The 22,074-nt window shown below is 44.1% G+C and overlaps 1 protein-coding gene across 1 annotated transcript; it reads right to left on the bottom strand.

The window, feature by feature from the left end:
• Positions 1-16,865: 16,865 nt before the first annotated feature.
• On the bottom strand, positions 16,866-22,074 carry UCHL1 (ubiquitin C-terminal hydrolase L1). The gene is made up of 9 exons (XM_072861549.1): positions 21,918-22,074; positions 21,762-21,773; positions 21,294-21,422; positions 19,986-20,136; positions 18,561-18,646; positions 18,438-18,485; positions 17,999-18,068; positions 17,565-17,623; positions 16,866-17,288 (listed from the first exon to the last, which is right to left on the bottom strand). The coding sequence occupies exons 1-9, from the start codon at positions 21,948-21,950 to the stop codon at positions 17,202-17,204; spliced, it is 675 nt and encodes a 224-aa protein (XP_072717650.1). The 5' UTR covers positions 21,951-22,074; the 3' UTR covers positions 16,866-17,201.

Below are 22,074 nucleotides of genomic sequence, written 5' to 3'. Positions count from 1 at the left end.
GTTGGCTCTCTTCCAGCCTGCTTTAGGAATGGATGTGGTGACGTAGGTCTGTCTGTTGGACTGTGTAGACATATCTCCTATTTTAGTCCATGTTGACAAACTGTCAGGGAAGAGAAGGATATTACACTTTGTTGAATCACTGTCTGAACTGCTAAATGATTTATTATATGAGAGCTACCCACCCATACAAAAGTGGAGCTAATGAGATTGCCAAGAAATCACTGCTATTGAGTGTACAGCCAAAAAAGTTCTTGAGGGCTGCCCTTAAAACAGCAAAAGTGGGGAAAAAATCCCTTTAAAGTTATTTTCCTAACTTTATTTTATTATTACTTTTTTAATTATGTCTTTCTGTCTGGCCAGCAAAAGTGTCTGGAGTTTTTCCCAGTTTAGAGGCCCCAGTGCTCCTCTGTGGGCGTCCAAACGAAGCCCAAAGGTCAAGAAAACGTCAGCTGATCATTCAAGAGAATGGAAAATACTTTCTGTGAGTTGATAATCCATGTTACTGAAATGATTGCCAATACCTGTCTTATTCTCGGGAACTTTTTGGCCGCTGATAGGACTGCCTATCACAAGAGCTCCTGATCTAGCTGGAGGCAAGGACAGGTAATCCATAGGTTGCAGAACTGTCATACCTGTAGCTAATCCAAGCCAGCACATTGGACTATATCTACATTTTTTTCATTAATAATTGTTTTTCAAAAGGACCGTATTTACTGAGTGTTTTTTCTTCTTGCAATATAGTATTCATTGACTGCATCATCACTCTATTGATGACCCATGGCCAGCAAACTGGATAGAGATTTTCATAAGACTTTAAAGGAGTTAGATGCTCAAATCTCATAAAAATTAATGGGATTAAGCACCTAAGTCCCATCCATGCCTTAAAAAATTCCAATCCTAAGACACTAGTGACACCATGTTTGCTTAGCATGCTAGTAGGTCAGCAAAAGATCAAAATGATGGTGTGTCTCTAAGAGACTGGAGTGCTAGCATTAAGAAAACCTTGTAGAAGTCATAGCTCTAAGTTCAGGTCCGACAGCACAGGGAACACTGGAGTGATTCATCATATGGCAAACTTCAGTTGAGCGTCAACCTTTTCTAAGGGACAAGGGGCCTCCAGTTAACTTTAGACACTTTGCGGAATGATGTTTCTCTGAAAATGAGTATTTTAATCAGTTTTCAGTGCTGAATTAGACCAGTCTATATGCCAAATTTGTGTCTGTGCACTACTTCCAGACTTTTCAATTAAGCTTTATTGCAAATCTTTCTCTTTATAGACCACTTTGCAACCAGAATGTAGCAAAGACTGTTGTGCAGGAAGGGATGATCAACCTCTGGAGCACCTTGTGAGACTGGTCAGCATCTTACATACCTCAGTGAAACTGGGAAATCATGAGCCTGCCAGGAATAAAGACTCTCAAACCTTGTTGGCAATCAAGACCTGTGGAATCTTCATCCCAGTGAGTAAGGAAAGTCATGCAAGTGGTTCTACAGGGTGGAAGATTTTCCAGCAGTGCAGGGTGACTGGGCTATCAGCTGTGGGAGCTCTTGCAACATGAAACTCTCTCCTTTGTACTTTGAGGTAGTGGATGTCAATACAGCACTGAAGTGTTCGTGATCTAAACCCGGGGGGGGGACACATGACACTTCAGCAAGGAAAATGGAGGCTCATGTGTGGAGAGCATGACATCTAGAGAAACAATGGTTCCTCAAGGCACATGCTATGGCAATGTGTGGGCGTGTCCCAGCATCACCAGGTTGCTACCGTCTTCCCTTTCACTTTCTACACCAGTTAATTTCTTGAGCTATTGAAACACTGCGGAAGAGTTGAGTACAGAGCGCTGAAAGCAGCAGAAGGCACTCACAGCATAGGAGAACCCAGCTGGAAACTGTCATGGTGTGCGTACGGACATGCTGGAGGTGCTGTGCTGAGGAGAAGTGTGAGAGCTGTACACACGCTCCATTAAGCGTACCAGTCCTTAGGGCTGTTTCACTGCAAAGGCTGTATGGCTCGTTTTCCGAGGGCTTGAAAGTGCTGGGGCCTCCAGGAGCAATGCAGGGGAAAGAGTAAGATGCCAAGAAACTCTTCAGCCCTCGGGCAGGTGAAAAGGAACTGTGAGGGGGGAAGAAAGGAAAGTCCACTTTTCCATACATAGGGTATGGACCTTTGTTGGTTTTTTACTAATTCTGCTGCATCCCCCTCATGAACTCTGCAAGAGCACATAGGCTTTCTGAATACATTTGTATTTTCCAGTGCTCAAGGCTGTGAAACGCAGAGAGGAGAGGGAGAGATGGGGTTTCTGCAGCCCGTCCCAGAGAGGAGGCTATACAGTGGGGAGAACACATCCTAACTTCCAGGATCCACTTCTTATCTCCCTCTTAAACTTCTGGCCCTCGATGCCTGAATGGAAATTACTTTATTGGAACATTCTGCATTTGAAAGCTTGTGATAATGTAAAAGCCATCCTCTGACTGATTTCTTCTTACAGAAACACCGTTCAGAAGTATGGAGGGAGATGTTTACATCAACAGATACCCTTGGTTTATAACATGGTGAGTGATTGCGAAACTTAGGACTGACTTTCCAAACCCCTTTGAGTTCTCAAGTGATCCTAATACACTTAACACATCCTTTACAGAAAACATGCACAAGAATAAGGAAATGAATGCTTAAACACATAATAAATCTTTCACTCGCCACAGAATAAATACACTGTGCTTATCAGGTATAAACCGTGGCCTATTTCTTCATAATCGTAATCACAAATCTGGCTCAGTTATTGTATACATTCTACTATCTGTGTATTTACTTTGGAAGAATACTGCTGTAAATTTCCGAAAGATAAAGGGATTAATTTTTTTCATAGATATTTACAAGTTACTAGTTCTGGGTGATAATAGCAGGAGTCCTGTCAGATGGGAAGATGTATAATGACAATTTATCTTAAAATTATATATGCAACTAAAGTTGCATCTGGGATTGGAAACAGAATATTGATATTGCTTTTTAAACTTTTTAATATATCTATTTTGAGGTTATTGAAGAAAGAACATAAATTTTTGGGGGGCACGATTGAAACAGTTGTGTTAAATAGAAGTATACCTTTTGTTACAGTTTAAAAAGGAATGGTGTGTTTTTCTCGGTGTGTCGGATGTGTAGGATCTAGGGCGTGTGTAACTACTTGTTACTGAGCTTTCAGGCACATGGAGGTTGTTGGTGCTGTGGTAGCTTTCTGTCTGTAATACTTACAAAGCCCGCTTTGCTGTAACGTGAGCACTACGCCCTGAGGAGAAGCCAGGCTGTTGGGCTGTCCGTGTGGATTTCATGAAGGGTTTTGACTTTGTGAATCAAGGTAATTTGTTGATAGTCCTGTAAATTTGATGAACTAACAAGTCTTTTTATGGAGGGTGTTTTCAGTCAATGATATTTTTAGAAATGTGTTGTGGTTACAAACAGAGTTAAGTGAACTGGTGTATTGGCCCTGGTGTTACTGAGAATGTACCGACGAGCACTAAGGATGCTGACAGTGCCATTTATACATGGTGCTGTTAAGATACAAGAGTCCTTATCGTGAAGAAGTTATGTGCAAAGAGAAAGATAATGGAGGAAACCATGTACGACTTGTCATGTGTAAGCAGTTGGTTTTAGTTAGCTCCTGCTCGTAGTGATAATCATTTGCACATTAATTGCTTCAAATGTCTTACAATGCATTTGGATTTATGTTCACTCTGGAAAAAAAGTCAGAAGTCATGTTTCAACCAGGACCATCTGGTTTGCTGTGGATGTTTAAAATTTATATGGGTGCAAAAGCAATTGAAGAAATTCACTGAATAAAAATCTGTCAAGGGATATTAGAGGTAAAGATACCACATCTGCCTGTATGGTGTCCCTCCAGCTCCTTGTAAGCTGGTACAGCATGTAAGGGCACACCACTATATGTTTAGTCTCCTCTGATATTCTGCCCCAAGGTCGTCCTATTGGCCATTCCCAGAGGCTGGATACTGAACAAGGGTGCTTTTTTGTCAGATCCTGTATAATGCTATAATGCTCTTGAGACCAGAATTCACACTTGTGATTTGAGATGCATCTCGATGTTACTGATGGTTTTGAGGTTTTTGTACCTTCAATGTGCCTTTTTGAGATGGCATAATGCTGATAGCATCAGAAAAAATAATGGGCAGGGAAGCAACGCATTTGGTAAGTTACAGTGCCATCTATAGAAGGAACACAGCACCAGCCTGCAAACTGAGGTCTCATTGCCTTCAAAAGCCTTATTTTGTACCTTCAGGTCGCTGTTTTAACCGTCAGCTGGAACTAAGCATTAAATCCAACAGAAAACTCTGAGCACTGCACTGAATCTTTAGGCATTACTGAAATCCTCAGAAAACTTGTTCAGCTTTCCCCCCTAGTTCCCTCAGACCATATTTTTGTGCCAGTGTTTTCCCAATCTCACATTTGTTTCTTTCTAGTGGGCCTCCTCCTCCTGGAAACACAGAGCTGCTTGGTGGTCTCATTAAGGGCCAGGGGACTCTTAAACTTGGCCCTCCCCTTGCCAAGGGGGTAGGCTAATAAAGGTACTTAGGTGAGGCTTTGCACAAGACAGAATTGAGCAGTCTTACAATTCTCGGTGTGCACGTCCAGTTATCACCCAGTGGCAAAGGCTCTGTCTGGGATGTCAGGGGTCTACCTTCAGCTCCCTATTGTACCTGCAGCTGGTGCTTCTGTATTTTAGGAGCTGGCGACCACCAGCAGACTGTTACAGTGTACAGTGAGTTGTACAGCTCTCTGAATTATGGTTAGCGTAAAGAAACTGGATATACATTAAGCCAAGGAGAGATGTTGAGGTGTTGACTTCATGATGAGGAGTTAGAAACTGGTGTGGAAGAGTCAGATTCAAGCCCCTATTCCAGTGACTATTCCTTGCTTACCAAGTGGAGGACCACTGCAGGAAGAAGGAGAGAGAACTATTCACCATGAAGTGCCAAATAGCTTAGTGGTTAAACTTAGTTAAACATAGAGGGCTTCAGTGCATGTTTTGGCTGCAGAGCAGGAGAAAAAGCCTAGCCAGAGAAGGAACATAACCCAGGGCTGTCTGTTATGTCTCTTCTTTTTCTCTCATTCAAAAGGGCACCTAACATTAGGAGAGTATTCATGGTAAGAGGTTTAAGCAAGGATAAACACCTCCCTCTTGCCATCACAACGTGTTTAACTCCTTTTGGAGTACATCTGTACCTAGACTCAGTATTTCCCACCAGCTAGTTTAAGCAATGTCCCACTCAGCTGGTTGCTTTCTGCGCTCCCCAGCCATAAGCCCCTCATTCCTCCCATTGGTTTTGTAGGGGATCATGCTACCAAACTGAAGGCTGAGGTTTCCCTGAGTGCCAGAGCATGTGGGAGCGGGGCTTTGCCACGCTCACCGTTCACTGAGGAATTAGCAGTGTGTAGTTTGCTCGAGAAAGCTGGTGGCAGAGCAGGGTGTTTAATGTAAGGCTCCGGTGACCTAGCCTGACCGCTCAGCCCTCCTGCTTTTTTCTACCAGTTGGCCACAGCACTGTGGCTTATCAGTAAGCATCCTCATTGCTTTGGGCAATAATTGCTTTGGTTTGGAAACTCTCTCTCTGTCTCTGTAAGTCTGTAGATTTCGGTGAGGGCAATAAAATAAGACCCAGGATCTAATGTGGTACCATTTACCATCACTGGGCGTTTTGCCACCAACTTCAGCTGGCTTAGGAGTTGGTTTTATGACCCTGAAGAAACTGGATGAACTGTTCTTAAGCTAAACGAAGGAATTATTAACTCCAGTTGCTTTTATAATGTCTTCTTGCCTGAACTTGCTTCATTCAGACCCTGATTCTGGAGGACATAAGATGGAAAAAAACAGCTTCACTGTGCAGCTGAATTTCTTGTGCCTACTTACAGCGATGTGCTTCCATTTTCAACACTGGCAAAAAGCTACTTGCAAAACAACTCTGAGAATATGAAAACAAAAGAAATAAGACAAAAGTTCACAGACATTTTTAAAAGAAACAGTTTAAAGTCTGTCACTACTGAAAACTACTTTTAAAATGTATTTGGTATTCGCAGAAAATGCTGTGTTATCTTTTCAAAAGCCTTAGACATCTTAGGTTTGGGGAAAGTATTTTGAATGAGCAGAGAGAATTAAAATGTGCCTTCCAGCAGGACTAATGCTTAGGATCTTAGCTCCAGAGAGGTAACAAAATCGTCATTAAATCATGTAAGTCTGACTAGCTGAGATGAGAGTCTAGATGCTGCCATTCCAGAAATACAGACCTGTAGTTCTTTCACCACTGACACCTTCCTTTGTCTGTCATCTAAGTGAATACTTCTCTTTTCTAAATGCCCACCAGCCTGTAGAAAGTAGCACACAGTAAGATGATACTCCACAAGAATAAGGGCATGACAATGAGGGTCATTAGCCCTCTTGGGCAGAGATATGCCGTGCACGATCAAGGGAAGCTGTTACCCATCGAGATATGGTGGGAATAGAGGGGATATCTTAAGACAAAGACCATTCTGGAAAACAATCCCCAGATCGTTGCATGCCAGCTAAACTCCAGCATCGCTCATGCTGTGTGGCTGCTGTGACGGAATGCAGACCCGGGTTGCTTCTGTCCGTCTGTTGTGTCTCATCCTGGAGGCTTCCCGGACTGGCAGACTTAGAGATGTATTAAAACAAGCACACACATTTGGGCCACAAGACATCAGTGAAACTCATTACCGATTCAAGTACAAAATCTGTATGTTAGAATACAGTACGTATCTATATAAAAAGACCATGCCAGACCATGAACATTTTGTCAGATCAGCTATAGTTTTAAATGAACCATGAAATGAGAGGCCTGTCCTTCTGTACTGTGGGCAGTAGTTGTATATCTGAATACTGTAAGCATGCACTGGCTGTAGTTTGGGAAGCCTTTTCCACTAGTCTGTTCCAATAATTTCGGGTGTCCTTTCCTTTTGCAATGCAGAAAGGTCAACTATAATTCTCTACAAGAAATGACATGAGTTTCGGAGCACTTTCCTACATTCTGGGTGATTTCTTTCTTTTTACAGCTTACAAAGTATATGCATGTTTGATTGATAGTATTTGCATAGGTTTCCTCCAGCTAGTTATCTTACATACACAGGACAGATTTTTAAGGGCACCACTGTGTGCCCTTTTGCTCTGTTATGGATTTCACTGTTCATGCTTTATTTGCAAATAAAATATGTACAAGCATTTATTTTGCCCCAGATAAGAATGACTATAAATAAACAAACAAGCAGGCGTTGAAAGCCCTTTCTAGTTCCTGCATCTGTGTTCCCCCCCTGAAACAGAAGTCATTCTGAAAGCTTCACTGAAAGCTTGCTTTGAAAATGAGTATTTTTGCAGACTGCAGACTGCTGACTGTGGTACTACATTTACTAAAGAGATGCAGTCACACAATGGTTTGCCTCTGTTTTATCTAGGTCACGGGCCAGAATTCTCCTGGGTGCTATCATTTTCAATTAAGCTGAATTTGTCAGTGCACAGTGGAGCTATTTTCCTTTTTAAAGCTGGTCCTAAATGGGAATGCTGAGTGTCATGCCTGGTTTAACTGTTTTTGGTTCTATGTAGAGTCAAAGGGTGAAGTCCTCTCCCCCAGGGGCCGGCCACTCACTCTGCCATGGCCAAGCATTAACCCGGTGTCAGAGTTCCCTACTTTACACACCCCACCCCATACATTCACCGCTGTTGATTTTATTAAGTGACTTTGGCAGTGTTCTAGGGGGATACCTGGAGGGATCGCTTGCAGCCATCCATAAAGAAGAGGTGCTCAACAAAATATAGTTGAGGCCAGTCTCTCTGCACCAAGTTTAGGTACTAAGAGCCTAATTTAAATCCTAGATATTTGAAACCTAGAATTTAAAACGTAGCCTATTGTAGTAGTCAGTGTATGATAAACTATCCTTAAATTCAGCACAATAATCAATCTTCTTTTTGTTCCTAACAAATCCTTTTCCTCTTACATGTGAATATGCTTGTGAGCAGTAGCTCTATCTCAAGCATTTTAAAGAAGTACCATGCAGGATGTATTGACTGTGTTTAGGTTTTATGATTTCTTATTTAGACCTAAAGTTTTTAAATTATTTTCTATATTATGATGATCTATGTTGTATGCTGCATATTCTACACAATGTGGATAAGGTATTAAATCTGTTACGTACATAAGAGAAAATAACGAAGCTGGGTCCAGCCAGTGATTTGGTTCAGCACAGTGCAAGAAAACCTAAAGATAAACTGTGTGACCGGTTCTGGCCCTCATTGCTGCTAGTTCTGCTCTCTGCTCTAGAGAGAGCCTTCTCTTCACCTGTTGGCATGTCTTGTATGTATGAAGTTATTATACGGATATAACAAGGAATGTATCTTGGCCTAACTGCTGCAGTACTGGAAGGAAGAATATTGAGATCTTGCCATAAGCATGAAGAATAATGTGGGACTGGATAAACCATATCCAACTTGTTATTGTTTTATTTCTTAAGAAGCTTAATAAAGCTTATTTCTTAAGAAGCTTTCCAGCAGCATTCTTATGAAAAAAACCCTGAACAGAGGGAAGTTGCTCTGTTGGTGGTCACTGCTGGTGAAAAGTCCAAAAAATCTCCTGTCTGGGAACGAAGGCAGAGACAGCCCACACAGGTCTGCACTCTTCTAACACACACAAACGTTATCTATTATATTGCAGTGTGCAAATATGCTAAAAATGTATACTTTATTTATACAAACTCATGTTACTGCTGTGGTAAAAAATATTTGGGAAAGCAGTTGAACTTGGGAACACTCACACTTCAGACTATAGTTGCATTGTTGAGATTCACATTTTCTGCCTGGTTATAATTTATAAACATTGGATTTAGTCAGGGAAAGTCTTCATACAGCTTAACTGTAATTTCCTGCGGTAAATGGAGTCTGATGAGTGAGGATATGAAATCTTGGAAAAGTTTAATCATTCTAAGGAAAGCTGTCCCGCTTGATGTAGTAGAATTGGTATAATTTTGTAAGAAGGACTGGCAGTTTGCTAATTCCCTGTCCAATCCAGAGTGAAAAATACCAAGTGAGGGGCTTCCGCTTGAAAGCAAATGGATTTTTGCCCTCCTAGCATGATGGGATCAGGCTCTGAATCTAAGCAGATGTGGAAATATCATCAAGTATCTGACTAAGGAAATCACTTCAGCCTATACATAACTTCAACCATGTGTTCGAGCCTAACTGAAGGCTTGATTTCAGTTGAAATCATGGACTAACCGTGAGCTGAGGTGCTTTTTAAAATCAGAGCCTAAGTGGTATGTAGTAATTAAAAATAAGTGCTCCTGTTGCAGCCTAGGAGCTGAATTTATCTAGCATATTTGAGCAGAGAACTTTTCCTGCTGCACTGAATCTAATGGGGTCTACTGGCAAAGTGATAAAATGACATTTTCTGATATGCATGTATCAAATGAATGTCAGTAACAAAAATAACGTTGCTATGGAGCTAATGTTTCAGTTTTGTGAGAAGCATTATTTCTCTCCTTTTGATTGCACCTTGCAGGGGCCCAGGTGTACTTGTGCATTCTCCTTTCAAATGTGCCAGCTAAGCCTATAGGATAAAAAATCCCCCAAGACCTCTATATTGTTAACTGCTGGTGGGAGAAATATCTCAAGTCTTGAAAACCAAAGAGATTTTAAACTAATTTCTTCCCATGTTTTTTCAGTCTGTCAATGAGTGTGTGGTTCTCAGCTCGCAACATAGCAAGCATATTCCCTGCGGGAAACGTAGGCAGGGGTCGCAGGCTCTCCTGGGACTCTCTCCTATTGCAAGCCTCAGGAGTGGCAGCCGTGAGCTATCCATGTAAGGATATCCACTAAGCAAAGGATTAAAGTCAGTCATCTGAGTGACATGTATCCCTGCAGCAGCCACGGCATAGGGTGCGGTAGAAATGAAGCAACTTTGGTAAAACATGTTGTGCAAGATCCCCAGCTACTTAACCAGCAGTTTCTCGCTGCCCTGAAACACCGCGCTTTCCCAAAGAGCAACTGTGTGCCTGCAGAAAAAACTTTCCTAAAGCCTCACAGCCTGAGCCAGGGCCGTGAATGTGCATCAGACTGATTCAAACCAGAGGATTTTGCCACCTTCTACAAAAGATTTGCATGACATTTTACAGGCGAGTTTGTCGTCACTGCTGCCTGTGCTGATCATTTCTCAAAACGCAGCAGGCATTACTTTATGACTTGTTGCCAGAAGGTCTTGTTGGGATACAGAAAATCGAAAACCAAGTCCCCAGCTGTGTGCCATACTTAAGGGAGATCACATCTGCCTCCATATGTAGCATTGGGCTGCATCAGAAACCTCTAATAGCCGCTTTCTGAAGTAGGGAAAAATTAACCACCCAGCATCTAACCCCTTCTCTTGCTTTGTCCAGTGAAAATTGATCCTGACAAATATGTTGTTTATTGGCACGACTTGACCTTCAGGTCCATTGTTCAGTGAAAGGAGAAAGAATGGTTGGTAAAGTCAGAGAAAGTATCAAGGTAGCCAAATAATGATATTATTTTCTGAACGATCTTGTTCCTTCATCAATACTTCTTCAAACCATTCCATAAAACCACTGGGAATGCGGCCACAACTTTGCCACCTGACTCTTCTGTATGTCAGAAGGCCTGAGTACTGCAACCAGCCTCTTTTCTGTAATCATCTGCAGTTCAGATTCATGCATACTCCTCAACTTCCCTGTGTTGCTAAACGTTTTTGTGGGATGGGAGGGGAAAAAGGAGGGAGAAAGTAACATTTCTTGAATTGTGATACAACAGAAGTCTACTGGTTAAATATCTTGAGGCATTAGAAGGGGACTCAAGGGACTATACGTCAATACAGACCCTCTTTTGCAGACAGACATGAGTTCACCTGACTGTTCTCCAAGTCAATCAAGTTGTGGTTAGCCTAACACTGAGCTTTAGCTAATAAGCCATGCTAAGAGGTAGGGTATATTAACTCAGGCCCAAAGCCAAACTAGTGTAAATATAAAACTCTGCCTGCAAAAAGGTCCACATGTAGTTATAAAGTTAGTTTAAATTCCAACTCTGCCATCAATTTCAAGTATCACCTTAGGCAAATCACTGAATCTATGTCTCAGTTCCTTACTTGCAAAGTGGGGACAGTAAAACTGCATTTCTCCCACTCTCCATACATTAAGAGTGGAAGCTGTTTTGGTAAGATGTTAACATGCGCATGTATAAAGACTTGAAAAGAAAATGCAATTCAGTCTGGCTACAGTGCTGTAAGTAATAATACCTCTCAGTATGGTACTGAGTGTTCTTAAGCAATGGAATTGACTGTCTTGTTTTTTATAGTACTCTGCTTGGAATGCTAAACCCACTGGAAAACCTTTGTCCAGTCTTGTTCCTCCAACATCATGCAGATCTCCTCACTTTTTATATCTTGCTGCAGGCCTTGCAATATCAGCTAACCACATCTGAAACTCATCTAAGAAATTTTCCAATCAGTTCTATGTTACTTGTTACTTATTACTTGTGCATCAGGCTTCATCTAGAACTTCATTTCCGATGCACGGCAATTCTTTAAGGGGTTGGGAAACTTCATTAAACCGTCTCACGTCGTTTATGGTACTGCTTGAAAGATGACTGTTAAAAAACAAGCAGGAATTCTCTCCTTTTCCCATTTTCCCTGTCAAGCATTCTCCCCTCTTCTTCCTGCACCCCGTTCCCAGTAGGGTTCCCTGTCACCCTTAGGGATGTTACACACATCCTCAGGGAGGGACTCCCCATACTTCTGTTTGATTCATTGACCGTGGAAGAGCTACCTCAGATCTGCCCCTGGCCTCTGCTTTCCCCAACTCTTTGTGAAGAGACAACCCTCCCATCAGTGACAAAACCTGTGCCTCCTCCTAGACACATCAGCTGCTGTTCCTGCAGCCATTCTCGTCCTTCCACCCCAGCCGTCAGCAGCATCAGCCTCCAGCTCTTCCTGCGAGGAACGGCTCTCCCACGCATGGCACAGGCAGGAGAATCACAATTATCTCCTCGTCAAGGAGCACAACGCTCCGTTCCCAAGGCTGGAGCAACACTGATCACTGTTCCAATTTTTCATACTGTAACAGGTAACCTGGGGCAGTTTAACAAAAGCTGGTTGTTAAATCCTGGTCCCTTGCAAAATTCCAAGGATAGAGATGCCCCCGTTTCTCTGATGACTTGTTCCAGTACTGTACTACCTTCCCAGTGAAGAAGGACTCTTCCAGTTTCCAAATGTCCCGAACTGAACCTTCCAAGCAGCAATTTGTGGTTACTGCCCTTTGATATACCATCTCCTACTACCAAGAAAAAAAGTGGCTTTGTCATCTTTGCAACTGCCCTTGAAGTAGTTGTAGGCTACAATTAGATCCTCCCTTAGTCTCCTCTGTGCCAGACTATACACGCCCAGCTCCACCAACCTCTCCGTGTAGGCCATATGCTCCACATCCTCCTCAGTAGCCTTCTGCTGGACCCTCTCCAGATTCCTCCACGTCCTTCTTGGACTGGGAGGGGGAAACACACAACCAGAACTGAACACGCTATTCCAGGTGCAGCCTCACCAGTGCCAAGTAGAGATGGATAACAACTTCCTTCTATCTGCTGGCCTCGCTCCTCCCAATGCGACTCCCAACATGGTATGCAGTTTCCCTTACTCACAAGGAGAGCACACAACACCTGGGCTTATATTCAATTTGGCACCTGCCATAACCCCCAGGGCCTGTCAAGCAGGGCTGCAACTCGGCCCATCGTCTCCCAGCCTGTGCATAGACATGCTGTGGCTCCAGCCAGGTGTCAAGCTCTGCACCTCGCCATGTTGAGCTCTGTGAGGTTTCTTCTAGCCCCATCCTCTCATCTACTGAGGTCCCTTGCGTTTGAAGCATTTGGGACGTCAACCACTCCCTACAACTTAATATCACCCTGTGCAAGAATTTAAAAAAGACAAAATGCAAGTGATATTTTAATCCCTTTGGTCACAAAGGAATTTTAGTGCTATTACTCGGCTTCTGGCTGCACTTTTCCCATTTCTTGTTTGCTCCCATTTGGTCCAGTCTCACTGAGCTGCAGTCCTGTCATCAGCCTCTTCTTGGCTGTCAGCAGCACCAGGAGAGGGATCCTGTGACTACGAGGTTTATTGCCAGTCTCTTGTTTTCTCCCTACGCCCAGCACACAGGCTGGTGGGACTGGCCCCTAGAGCTCGCCAGTGCCATTGCATCAAAGGCAGAGGATGCTAGTATGTCTAGTTCCCTTTTTCAGGTAACTACTTCTCCATCTTAAATATTTATAGATTAAGTGGTCTGTCCATCAAAAGCTGGATGCTGCTGGAGTTATTCCCACTCTTTCTTTCCTTACTCCCCCCAAAAAGAATCCTATTTAGCATGGAAATAGTAGTACATATACTGTACAGCGGTATATACTGGACCAAGAGGTGGTGTGGTGCTGTATCAGCTGCAAATAAGCTACGGACCTAAGCCAAAGGCTATTGAAATGCATAAGAGGCTTTGGACATTACATCACGCCTAAGTTAATTTTTGACTAAATTAAGGATTGGACATTTGGCTCTGAAATCAGAAATGTGCTTAAGCATGTGAGTGGCCCCACTGAAAGCGGTAGGACTACCTGTGGACTTAACATTACATACGTGGTTGAATAACATCGTGCCTGGATCTGTTTTGCCATTGGTGGCTCCTGAATCGAACTTGTTGCTGAAAGCTTCCCAATGCTGCCACCTACAGAACAGGTTAACTGCAGCTTTCAACATAGCAGAGAAGAAAACTGTTAAGAAAACGGTAATATTGTGCACAGCAAACCCTGGATACGGTTCTAAATTAGCAACGTGCAGGTCTAAAGAGATAAGCCTGATATCCTACCTGAGATTCTTAAAATTTTCTCAAATATTTTCAAGGATAGTTCCATATATTAACAGTTAAAAGTCCGCCTCTGGAAGGCTGCACAGAAATGGCAGGAACCTGTTAATTCAAATTAAGTAATTTGCTCAGTAGACTCCTCACATATCTGGAAGAGCAGCAGTGGCAACAGCCAGTCACAGGTTTCTTTCAGAGCGGGCATAAAACACAAAACAGGCTTCACAAGCTCCTGCCCTTCTCAGTAATTGTCACCGTGAAAATTCAGGCATAAATTCAGGAAAGACGTGGGGTTTTAGATAAGAAATGGACAGGGTCCAAAGAGCTAATTTACTTAAGGAAGATGCACAGGAAATCAAGGAACGGTAGCAGTTCCATATGGAACTACAGACTTAAGATAAAAATACAAAGAGGAGAAAACAAGCAGAGAAAAGAAACAAAATGAGCCTTGCTTTAGATAAGATGTGAGTAACAGAAAATATTAAGTTACCAGAGAGCATCTTCTCACAAAACCAATGTGTTTTGATTCATAGCACTCTAAAAAAAGCCTACAGACATTTATACCTCTTGGTCCAATCACTTCTGCTAAAGTGTGAAACAATGGACAAAGATTAAAATTGAAAAACTTGCAAGTAGGTAAAACTAGCTGGAAAACACAAATAAAAAAACATTTATTTTGGGATTATACACACCTGATATGACTTTAAAACATCCTCCATCTTTTCTATTTATGGCTTATTCTATATGGTCTTGACTTGGCACATACACACTTCCATGCATCGTGACTTTTCTTCTGAATGCAGTAGCACATCTGGAACAGCTGTGCCATTAGTATTGCAAAAGCTTCCATCTATTCAGCATACAGTTCCTCACCCATTGTTTGAGACCTGCTTCATCCAAAGCAACTGTATCCAGACTCCTGAGATCTTCGCCATTCCCAGCAACTCATCTTCCTCTTTCTATCCAGGCTGTTTTAGACGAAAGCCCAGCTGTTTGCCAGGCCCCTGTCGTAATTTTAGTAGGGGAAAACAGCCTTGCTAGTGATGTTATACATGACTGGATAGATAACATTCATTCCTTAGTTGTTATTTCCATCCTTTGAAGCTGTACCTGGGACCAGAAGGTGAGAAAATAAAGGTCTGTCACAACCTTTTCCCTGTTTTTTCCATGAGGCCAAAATTACTCAAATGTTGCCTGTCAGTAGATTCTTAACCCAGAAGCTTGAGCAAAAGAGTGAAAGAGAAGTTTATGAAACACTAAAATAACTTTAGTAGCACTGGAGATTTATACTGCTACATTAAAAAAAAAAGAAAAAACAAAACCAGAAACATTGGACTGCTGCAATCACTGTAAAAAATACAAGGGTATCTCAAAGGCACTTTCAGGTTGCTTCAGCATTGACTGCCTGCCTAACTGTACACAGACACAGTTACAGCAGGTACCCTCCGTGATGGCCTTAAAGGCATGAAGACTCCCCTGCAGAATTAAAGCATGCTCCCCCCAGTACAGCATACAGCTGACTAGGCTCTGCCCTCTCTCCTGCCCCCTCCTCCTACCATATCTGATTCTTATTGCTCCTTCCATCCTCCTGCACTCATGCCACCTGCATTTCCTCTCTTGCAGGCTTCGTTGCTAAGCAGCCTGAGCCGCAGGCATGGCTCTGAGCCTGCGCTGGTGCAGGAGGCTGCAGTGGAGATGCCCCAGGAGGCCTCCCTCCACCCTACGACAGCTTCCACTAACAGGCAGAGTAAGATGCTGTTGTAGAGAACAGCGAGTGACACGTAACAGACCTTTTCTCGGCAGGTAGCTTTCACCTCCCTGCTAACAGAAACTGAAAGAGACCAACGTTCAGAATTGAAGCACTCTGAGCTTTAGTTAATCCTCAGAATTCAAGTTAAAGTGTGTTGCAACCCCCTGCTAGCTTCAACTATCAGGCAATTGTATGAGCAGCAACAAGGCCCAACACCAAACACCTTCAGACCACACAGATTTAATCAAAGCTTGCATTTTGAATTACCCTTCAAAAAAGCCTGGAAGCCAGGAATTTTGCATCATACACAAGAGCACCAGTGACCACCTAAGAACATAAGTCACCCAGCACCATACAACACGGCTGGCAGGCACAGACTGGGACACAACGCATTAGAAGGAAGGCCTGAGTTGAAGGGTGTTTCATCCCTTCTTACAGCTACCTGAGGTATCAGCAATGAACTGCAGATAAACAGCAGCTAGACTCAGGTAAGAACAGTTTCCAGAGAAGGTCACAGAGTTGATGCCAAGGAATATGTAATCTATATCAAATATCTTTGTTCCCCCTTGAACCCCAAATTTCATCCTTCTATTAAAAATTCATGCACTGTGGGTTTCTCCTTTTTTAGGTCATTTTGGAAGGGACAGGTAGTATAGCCTCTTTTGAGGCCTCCCTAACACAAGTTAGTAAGTACACACCGGCTAGCCAAGGATCACGTTCAGCATTAGCCAGCAGATTTCTTTTAACCACAGGTAGGAGAAAAACCTGTTCTGAGACTGTCTCCTATTAAGGAAACACACCACCAACCTATTCAGTGGGTATTCTGTTACTTGCAGCATTAATACAAATAGCTTCTGTTTAAGAACAGCTTCAAGGTGACATTTGGGTGTTCATTCATCATATCTTACCCCTCTAACTAAAATAAATGTATTCAAGGTGGCAAATTGCAGCTTAAGTTTCAGACTGGACATTAGGAAAAGCTTTACCAGAAGGATAGCGCAGCACTGGAACATGCTGTGCAGACAGTAGTGCATCTCTCCATTCTTGGAGGCCTTCAGGACACTAGAAAAAGCAATTGTCCTGCTAACCCGAGGCTGACATTAACTTTTTGCTCAGAGGAGAGCTTTGAGGGTCTTTTGAAAACAAGGTTTATAAAGGATGCCACAGAACTCCTTTTGGAGAAAGTTAGTGATCACTTTAGTCCATTTAGTCTTCCAGCAGAACATTTTATTCTCATTAAGGACAAGGAAATATCAACCAACAGCTCAATTAACATGACACAGATTAAACAAGCTCTGTTAAGCATTTTCTACTTAACATGTGAAAAAAGAGTCTGAAGACATCTGATGTGTCCAAACTGTTCACATTAAAACTTGAGCTCATCCTTTAGCATAAGCTCAGCTGATGTTGCTCCTGTGTATAGCAAAAGGTGGAAACAATTTAAGTTACCAGAACAGCTGTGTTTAACAAGTACTGAAGCACTGGAGTTTAGACTGCATTTACTGGTGTGCTATTAGACTGCTTTCCTTGCATCTCTTCAGAGTCTCAGGCAGACTTGCAGAAAGCCACAGCAGAAAAACGAACTTCCCCTTTTTCACGTTCTGTAAATTGTCTGCAGATCTTAGCAGAGTCCTTGGAAGAAAAGAAAGAGCTGTTTAGGTTATCAGAATACACTTGCTGTAAAGACCAAGTCTTTGCAGCTCCTCTCTGGGTCCCACCAAGTTACAAGGTCTTGTAGCATCAGCTAATAAATACACTTAATGGGTATCTAGCTCTGTAGCACAATACTACCTTGTTACCATAAGCAGCCCTGTACAGCAAGTAGGTACAGCCACTACACACTGAATGCATGCCTCTCACCCTTTTATAAGCCTTTTTTTCAGGGAAACAGACAGGAGAAAGTCTTACCTTCAATAGCAAGTCATCTGAGCTTGTGCCATGGTTTACAGGAAATGGCATACGCCCATCTGAAAGAAAGTCCAATCACTCAGTGTACTTAGTATTACTTCTGAATTAGCAGAACTGAGCATAGGGGGCCCAAAAAACAAGTACACACACAAAGATACTTGGGAGGTCAGAATAAATTGTCAATACATAGCTTGAGCGAGAAGGGGAGTAAGTATTCCCAGCTCTACAGGAGACCACATGCTTTAGAAGCAGGCCTAGGCCTTCAGTGCAACCCACCTTCAATTAAAATCTTCAAGTGAAGATACAAATTATGTATTGTCTTTGAGAGCCTCAGTGAACAGCTTTACTAGCTCCAAGTATCTAGCCTGAGTCCCCAGTGCTGCTGTACAGTGTAAAGTAGGCCCAGTCCAACTCCAGAGTTCTCAGGACCTTACCCAATTCATACAGATTTCCATCCACATTGACAAACAGGATGAAGTGGAAGTTCAGACTGTTGTCCTCAACCTTAGGAGAGACCATTAGATACATGTGTGAGATTGAAAAAAGCCTAGCACTGTGAACCTGCTTGTGACTACAGGACAGCAGAGGTGTCAACAAAGCAACAGCAAAGGACTAAACTTCAGCTGAAGAGGTCTCTGCAAGACCTCTATAAGGTCAAGCACCAAAAATCCTACCGTACAGTCACATTTTCCAACTGGGTCTGAACCCAGATTTTCAGTCCACGTTTGAGGAAGAAACCCTACACAAGCATTTACTCATGAGTCACTCCTCTTTCCTCATAAGCTGTAACAGCTATTTACCAGGCAAAAAATTGTACTGCTCTACCACATTCATTAACCCCTTCTCCCAAGATTTTACACATTCATATCTTACCCGACATTGTCCTTCTTGTGCAACCGAATTGTGGACTTCTTGTATAGCCTTAAGAGAAAGCAGATACAGGTTACTACATTCTCAAGTGCTGACAGCTGTCAGCAGTTTGTGTAGTTCACATACCTTATTATTTGCAAAATGCTTAGCTCTCTCTTCAGGAGACAGATCAGCTGTTTCATCAAGGAACTTCTTCAGGGCAGACCCCTCATCTGCACAAGACGATCAAAAACTTTATTCAGTATAGGTAAAGCATCAGTTACAGTTCAGATGCAGCCCACAGTAATTAATACTTGTTGCACTAACTAGGAGTCATTGCATTCAGCCTGGAACCATCTCCAGCATAAGTGTATAACTACCACTTGAAGTAAGCTATTTATCCAGACACTATTAACAATCTACACAAACAGCCGGAGTTCAAATGCTTCAGGGTACTCTGGATGCTTGCCTTAGAACTCACTTTCAAATGGGATTTAGCTTTTCTGATTTCCCAACTTGCAGATTTAGCAGAAGTGTTCAGTCTTGTTTTAAAAAAATTCAAGAAAGGTGCCAGCTGTGAAGACACTTAATTATCAACTGACAGAATATGGGTAGATGAAATTGAGGTCTCCCTGCCTTCAAATGAACACAGCACTTGTTGTGCTAGGCTTACTTTGGTTTTCCAGAACAAACTAGTAGTGCAGTACTAAGATGCACTGAGTTCTAGTCATACATGCATCATTCATTTCACTCATCAAGAGTGTGCTATTTCAGAAAATCCTCTCAAGAGCAGTAAAGCAAAGCTACTCTCATTTAGCCTTCCATATGTGTTTTTATTTGTTTAAGAAGGAATCCCACACCACCCAAAGGGTTCAGGTTCTCTTGGAGTAGGGAAAATAAGTTGTACTTTGCAAATCTCTAGTCTTTGAACAATAAAGTATTTCCTGGACTCAATGACAACCCTTTTTTGACAAGAACTTGTAATCCTTCTTTCTAGGAGTTTCCAGCCACCAGTTGCCTAAGCCAGTTTTATATCCTCTTCTATAGGAAGACAACCATCAAAACTATTAGCTCTGCAGGAAAAGTCTACTTACAGACCCTTACCATCCTATACTACTTTCCCAGCAAAAAGAAAACATGTTTTAGACTGATTTACAGGCCACCCTGAGCAAGTCTGTTTATATTAGACATAAGTGGCATGAAGAACTTTATCTCTTCAGTTGCCATCATCAACCCCAATGTCAACAGCTACTTCTGAACATACTTCCTAATTACAAACAGACTTTCGACAATCCTACTATGTGCCCTTTTCTTCTTGCATCGCTCACTAGGATGATACCTCTGCAGCTACCAGACAGGAGTCAAAGTACGTTCCCTTCTGCAATTCAGGCAGTAGGCAAGACCACGTCCCCCTCCAAAAGCTGAAAGACCCACTTACCAACTGAAGCAGCACAGCATGCCTTAACTTGGCTTGCATGAAAGCCCCAAGTGTCTCCTATAGCACATACCCACTCAGTTTTCCTCTGTCATAAAAAAATGGAAATTCAAGCACTTCAGAACATTCATACTCACCAAGCTTCAGTTTGTCTTTATTATTAGCAACTGCGTGTATCAGACCAATTGTCCCACAGGAGTTACTGACTGTCTGCTTCAGGAAATACACCTTGGAACTGATTTCTTGGTCCTTTATTTTCTCAGTCTGTTGTTTCCTGAAGTTCTCATGCTGTAAACATGTAACTGTTTTAAGCATTTCAACCACAGTGATATCTTTTTATTGTGCATATTACTAGACAAATGAGTTGTGCAGGAGAGTCGATACCAGGACTCAACAAAAATTTGGACAAAGATTTACCCAGAAAGTCATCTTTGTGGCATAGTTCCAGTAAAGCATTGTGTGTCTATACTGGATGCAGGCCAAGTCTTAATGGACTACCTGCATGACTCAGTCATATCCAAAGGCACTGTTCTTAGCCTCTCCATGTACACTGGAAATAGCTTGGGGTGGGAAATCATATAATAGATAGGCTCTTATATCCTCTCTCAATTGTTTTGGTCCATTTAATGAGACTACTCAGCATGTCTCTGCAATAGCTTGCCTTTCTACCTTTAGGTTACTTCCCTTCATGAAGAACTCCTCCCCATGAGAACAATGCAATGTATAGACAAGCATAAAACCCATCACTACTGAAAGGCTATAATCCTTCCTTTAAAGAACCTGTTAAATATACTTTAATTCAAAGTCCATCTCCTCATCTACTTCCTTAGCATCAATTGGACTAACTGTATTAATCATACAGAATTTAGGCCTCTCCAGACGCAATGATTCAGCACGGTAACAGAATCGCTATTCCTCTCACTCAAGACTGCTGATGTTTTTTCCTCAGTCTGATACACAAAGCAAAGTGTAAGAGAGGCATTAAAGGCCTTGTTTTGTGGCTCAGTACATTTTAGTTCAGGCTATTTGGAGGCTGGGGCCAAGCACCCAGCACATACTACCCACCAGCCACCTACAGCCCCAGTGCAAGCCAAACCTGTGCCTGACCATCTGATGCTTGGAGAGATGACACAGGCACACTCCTGACAGCAGCCAGCAGGTACCGACATTGCTGCTAACAGCCTGCTTTTTACTCCAGGGGCATTTAGGCCAGACATGGCCTAGGTAGCCTACCCAGAAACCCCGCACACGGCACACAGCTGTCACACAGCTCCAGGGCAGCCGCAGGCTCCGTGCCTGAACCCAGCCCATCCAGCTGTTGCCTCCAGGGCTGCAGCCCAGAGGACCTGCGAAGGAGAGCAATCCAGGAGGGACACGACAGCCGCCCCCTCCACCCCGCCCCCGGGAGCGCCCCCACCCCGCGGGGGGCACCACCCACCGCCTACCTGCTCCGTGAGGGGGAACAGCAGGAGCAGCGCACAGGCCGGGGCCGGCACGGCGCCCAGCGCCTCCTCCTCGAAACCCAGCACGTCCACGAAGCGCCAGCCGGGACCCACCCCGAGGCGGGACAGCACCTGCAGGGGGCACAGCGAGCGGGTGGCACGGCCGCGACACCCCCACCCCCCCCGGCGGGGCCCGGCCCCCCCCGCGCCGCGCCCCAATGACACAGCACAACGCGCGGCACCGCGGCGCCACCTGCCGGCCGCGCCCAAGCGCCGCCGCCGGCACCGCCCGCCCGAGGGGGCGCCCCCGGGGGAGGGCGCGGCCCCAGCGCCGCTCCGCAGGTGCGGCCGCGCCCCGCGCAGCGACTCCGCTCCGCGCCGCTCCAGCCGGCGCTGCCCCGGCAGGGCGGGATGCCGAGGGATGGAGGGAGAAGGGGCGGCGCCCGCGGCGGTCCTGCGGCGGGGACTCACTTTGTTCAGCATCTGGAAGACAATGCGGGGGGAGAGGGGTGAGTGCCGGGGAGAGACGGCGCCCCACCGCCCGCCCCCGGCCCCCTCCCGCCCCTGCGGCCCCGGCCCCATCCCGCGGCCCCCAGCCCCCTCCCCTGCCGCGGCCCCCTCGCGCACCTCGGGGTTGATCTCCATAGGCTGCCAGGCCATGGCTGCAGGGTGGCGGGGAGCCGGGAAGAAGGCAGGCTGCGCCCCAGGCACGACGATGTCCCCCACGACGCGACACCACGCTCACAGCCCCCCGCGACCGTCGACGCTGCGACGCGGACCTGCC

The sequence above is a fragment of the Ciconia boyciana genome, chromosome 5 (assembly GCF_034638445.1).
Source record: "Ciconia boyciana chromosome 5, ASM3463844v1, whole genome shotgun sequence".
NCBI lineage: Eukaryota > Metazoa > Chordata > Aves > Ciconiiformes > Ciconiidae > Ciconia > Ciconia boyciana.
The sequence above is the reverse complement of the archived record's forward strand: the minus strand, read 5'-3'. Positions and strand labels throughout refer to the sequence as shown.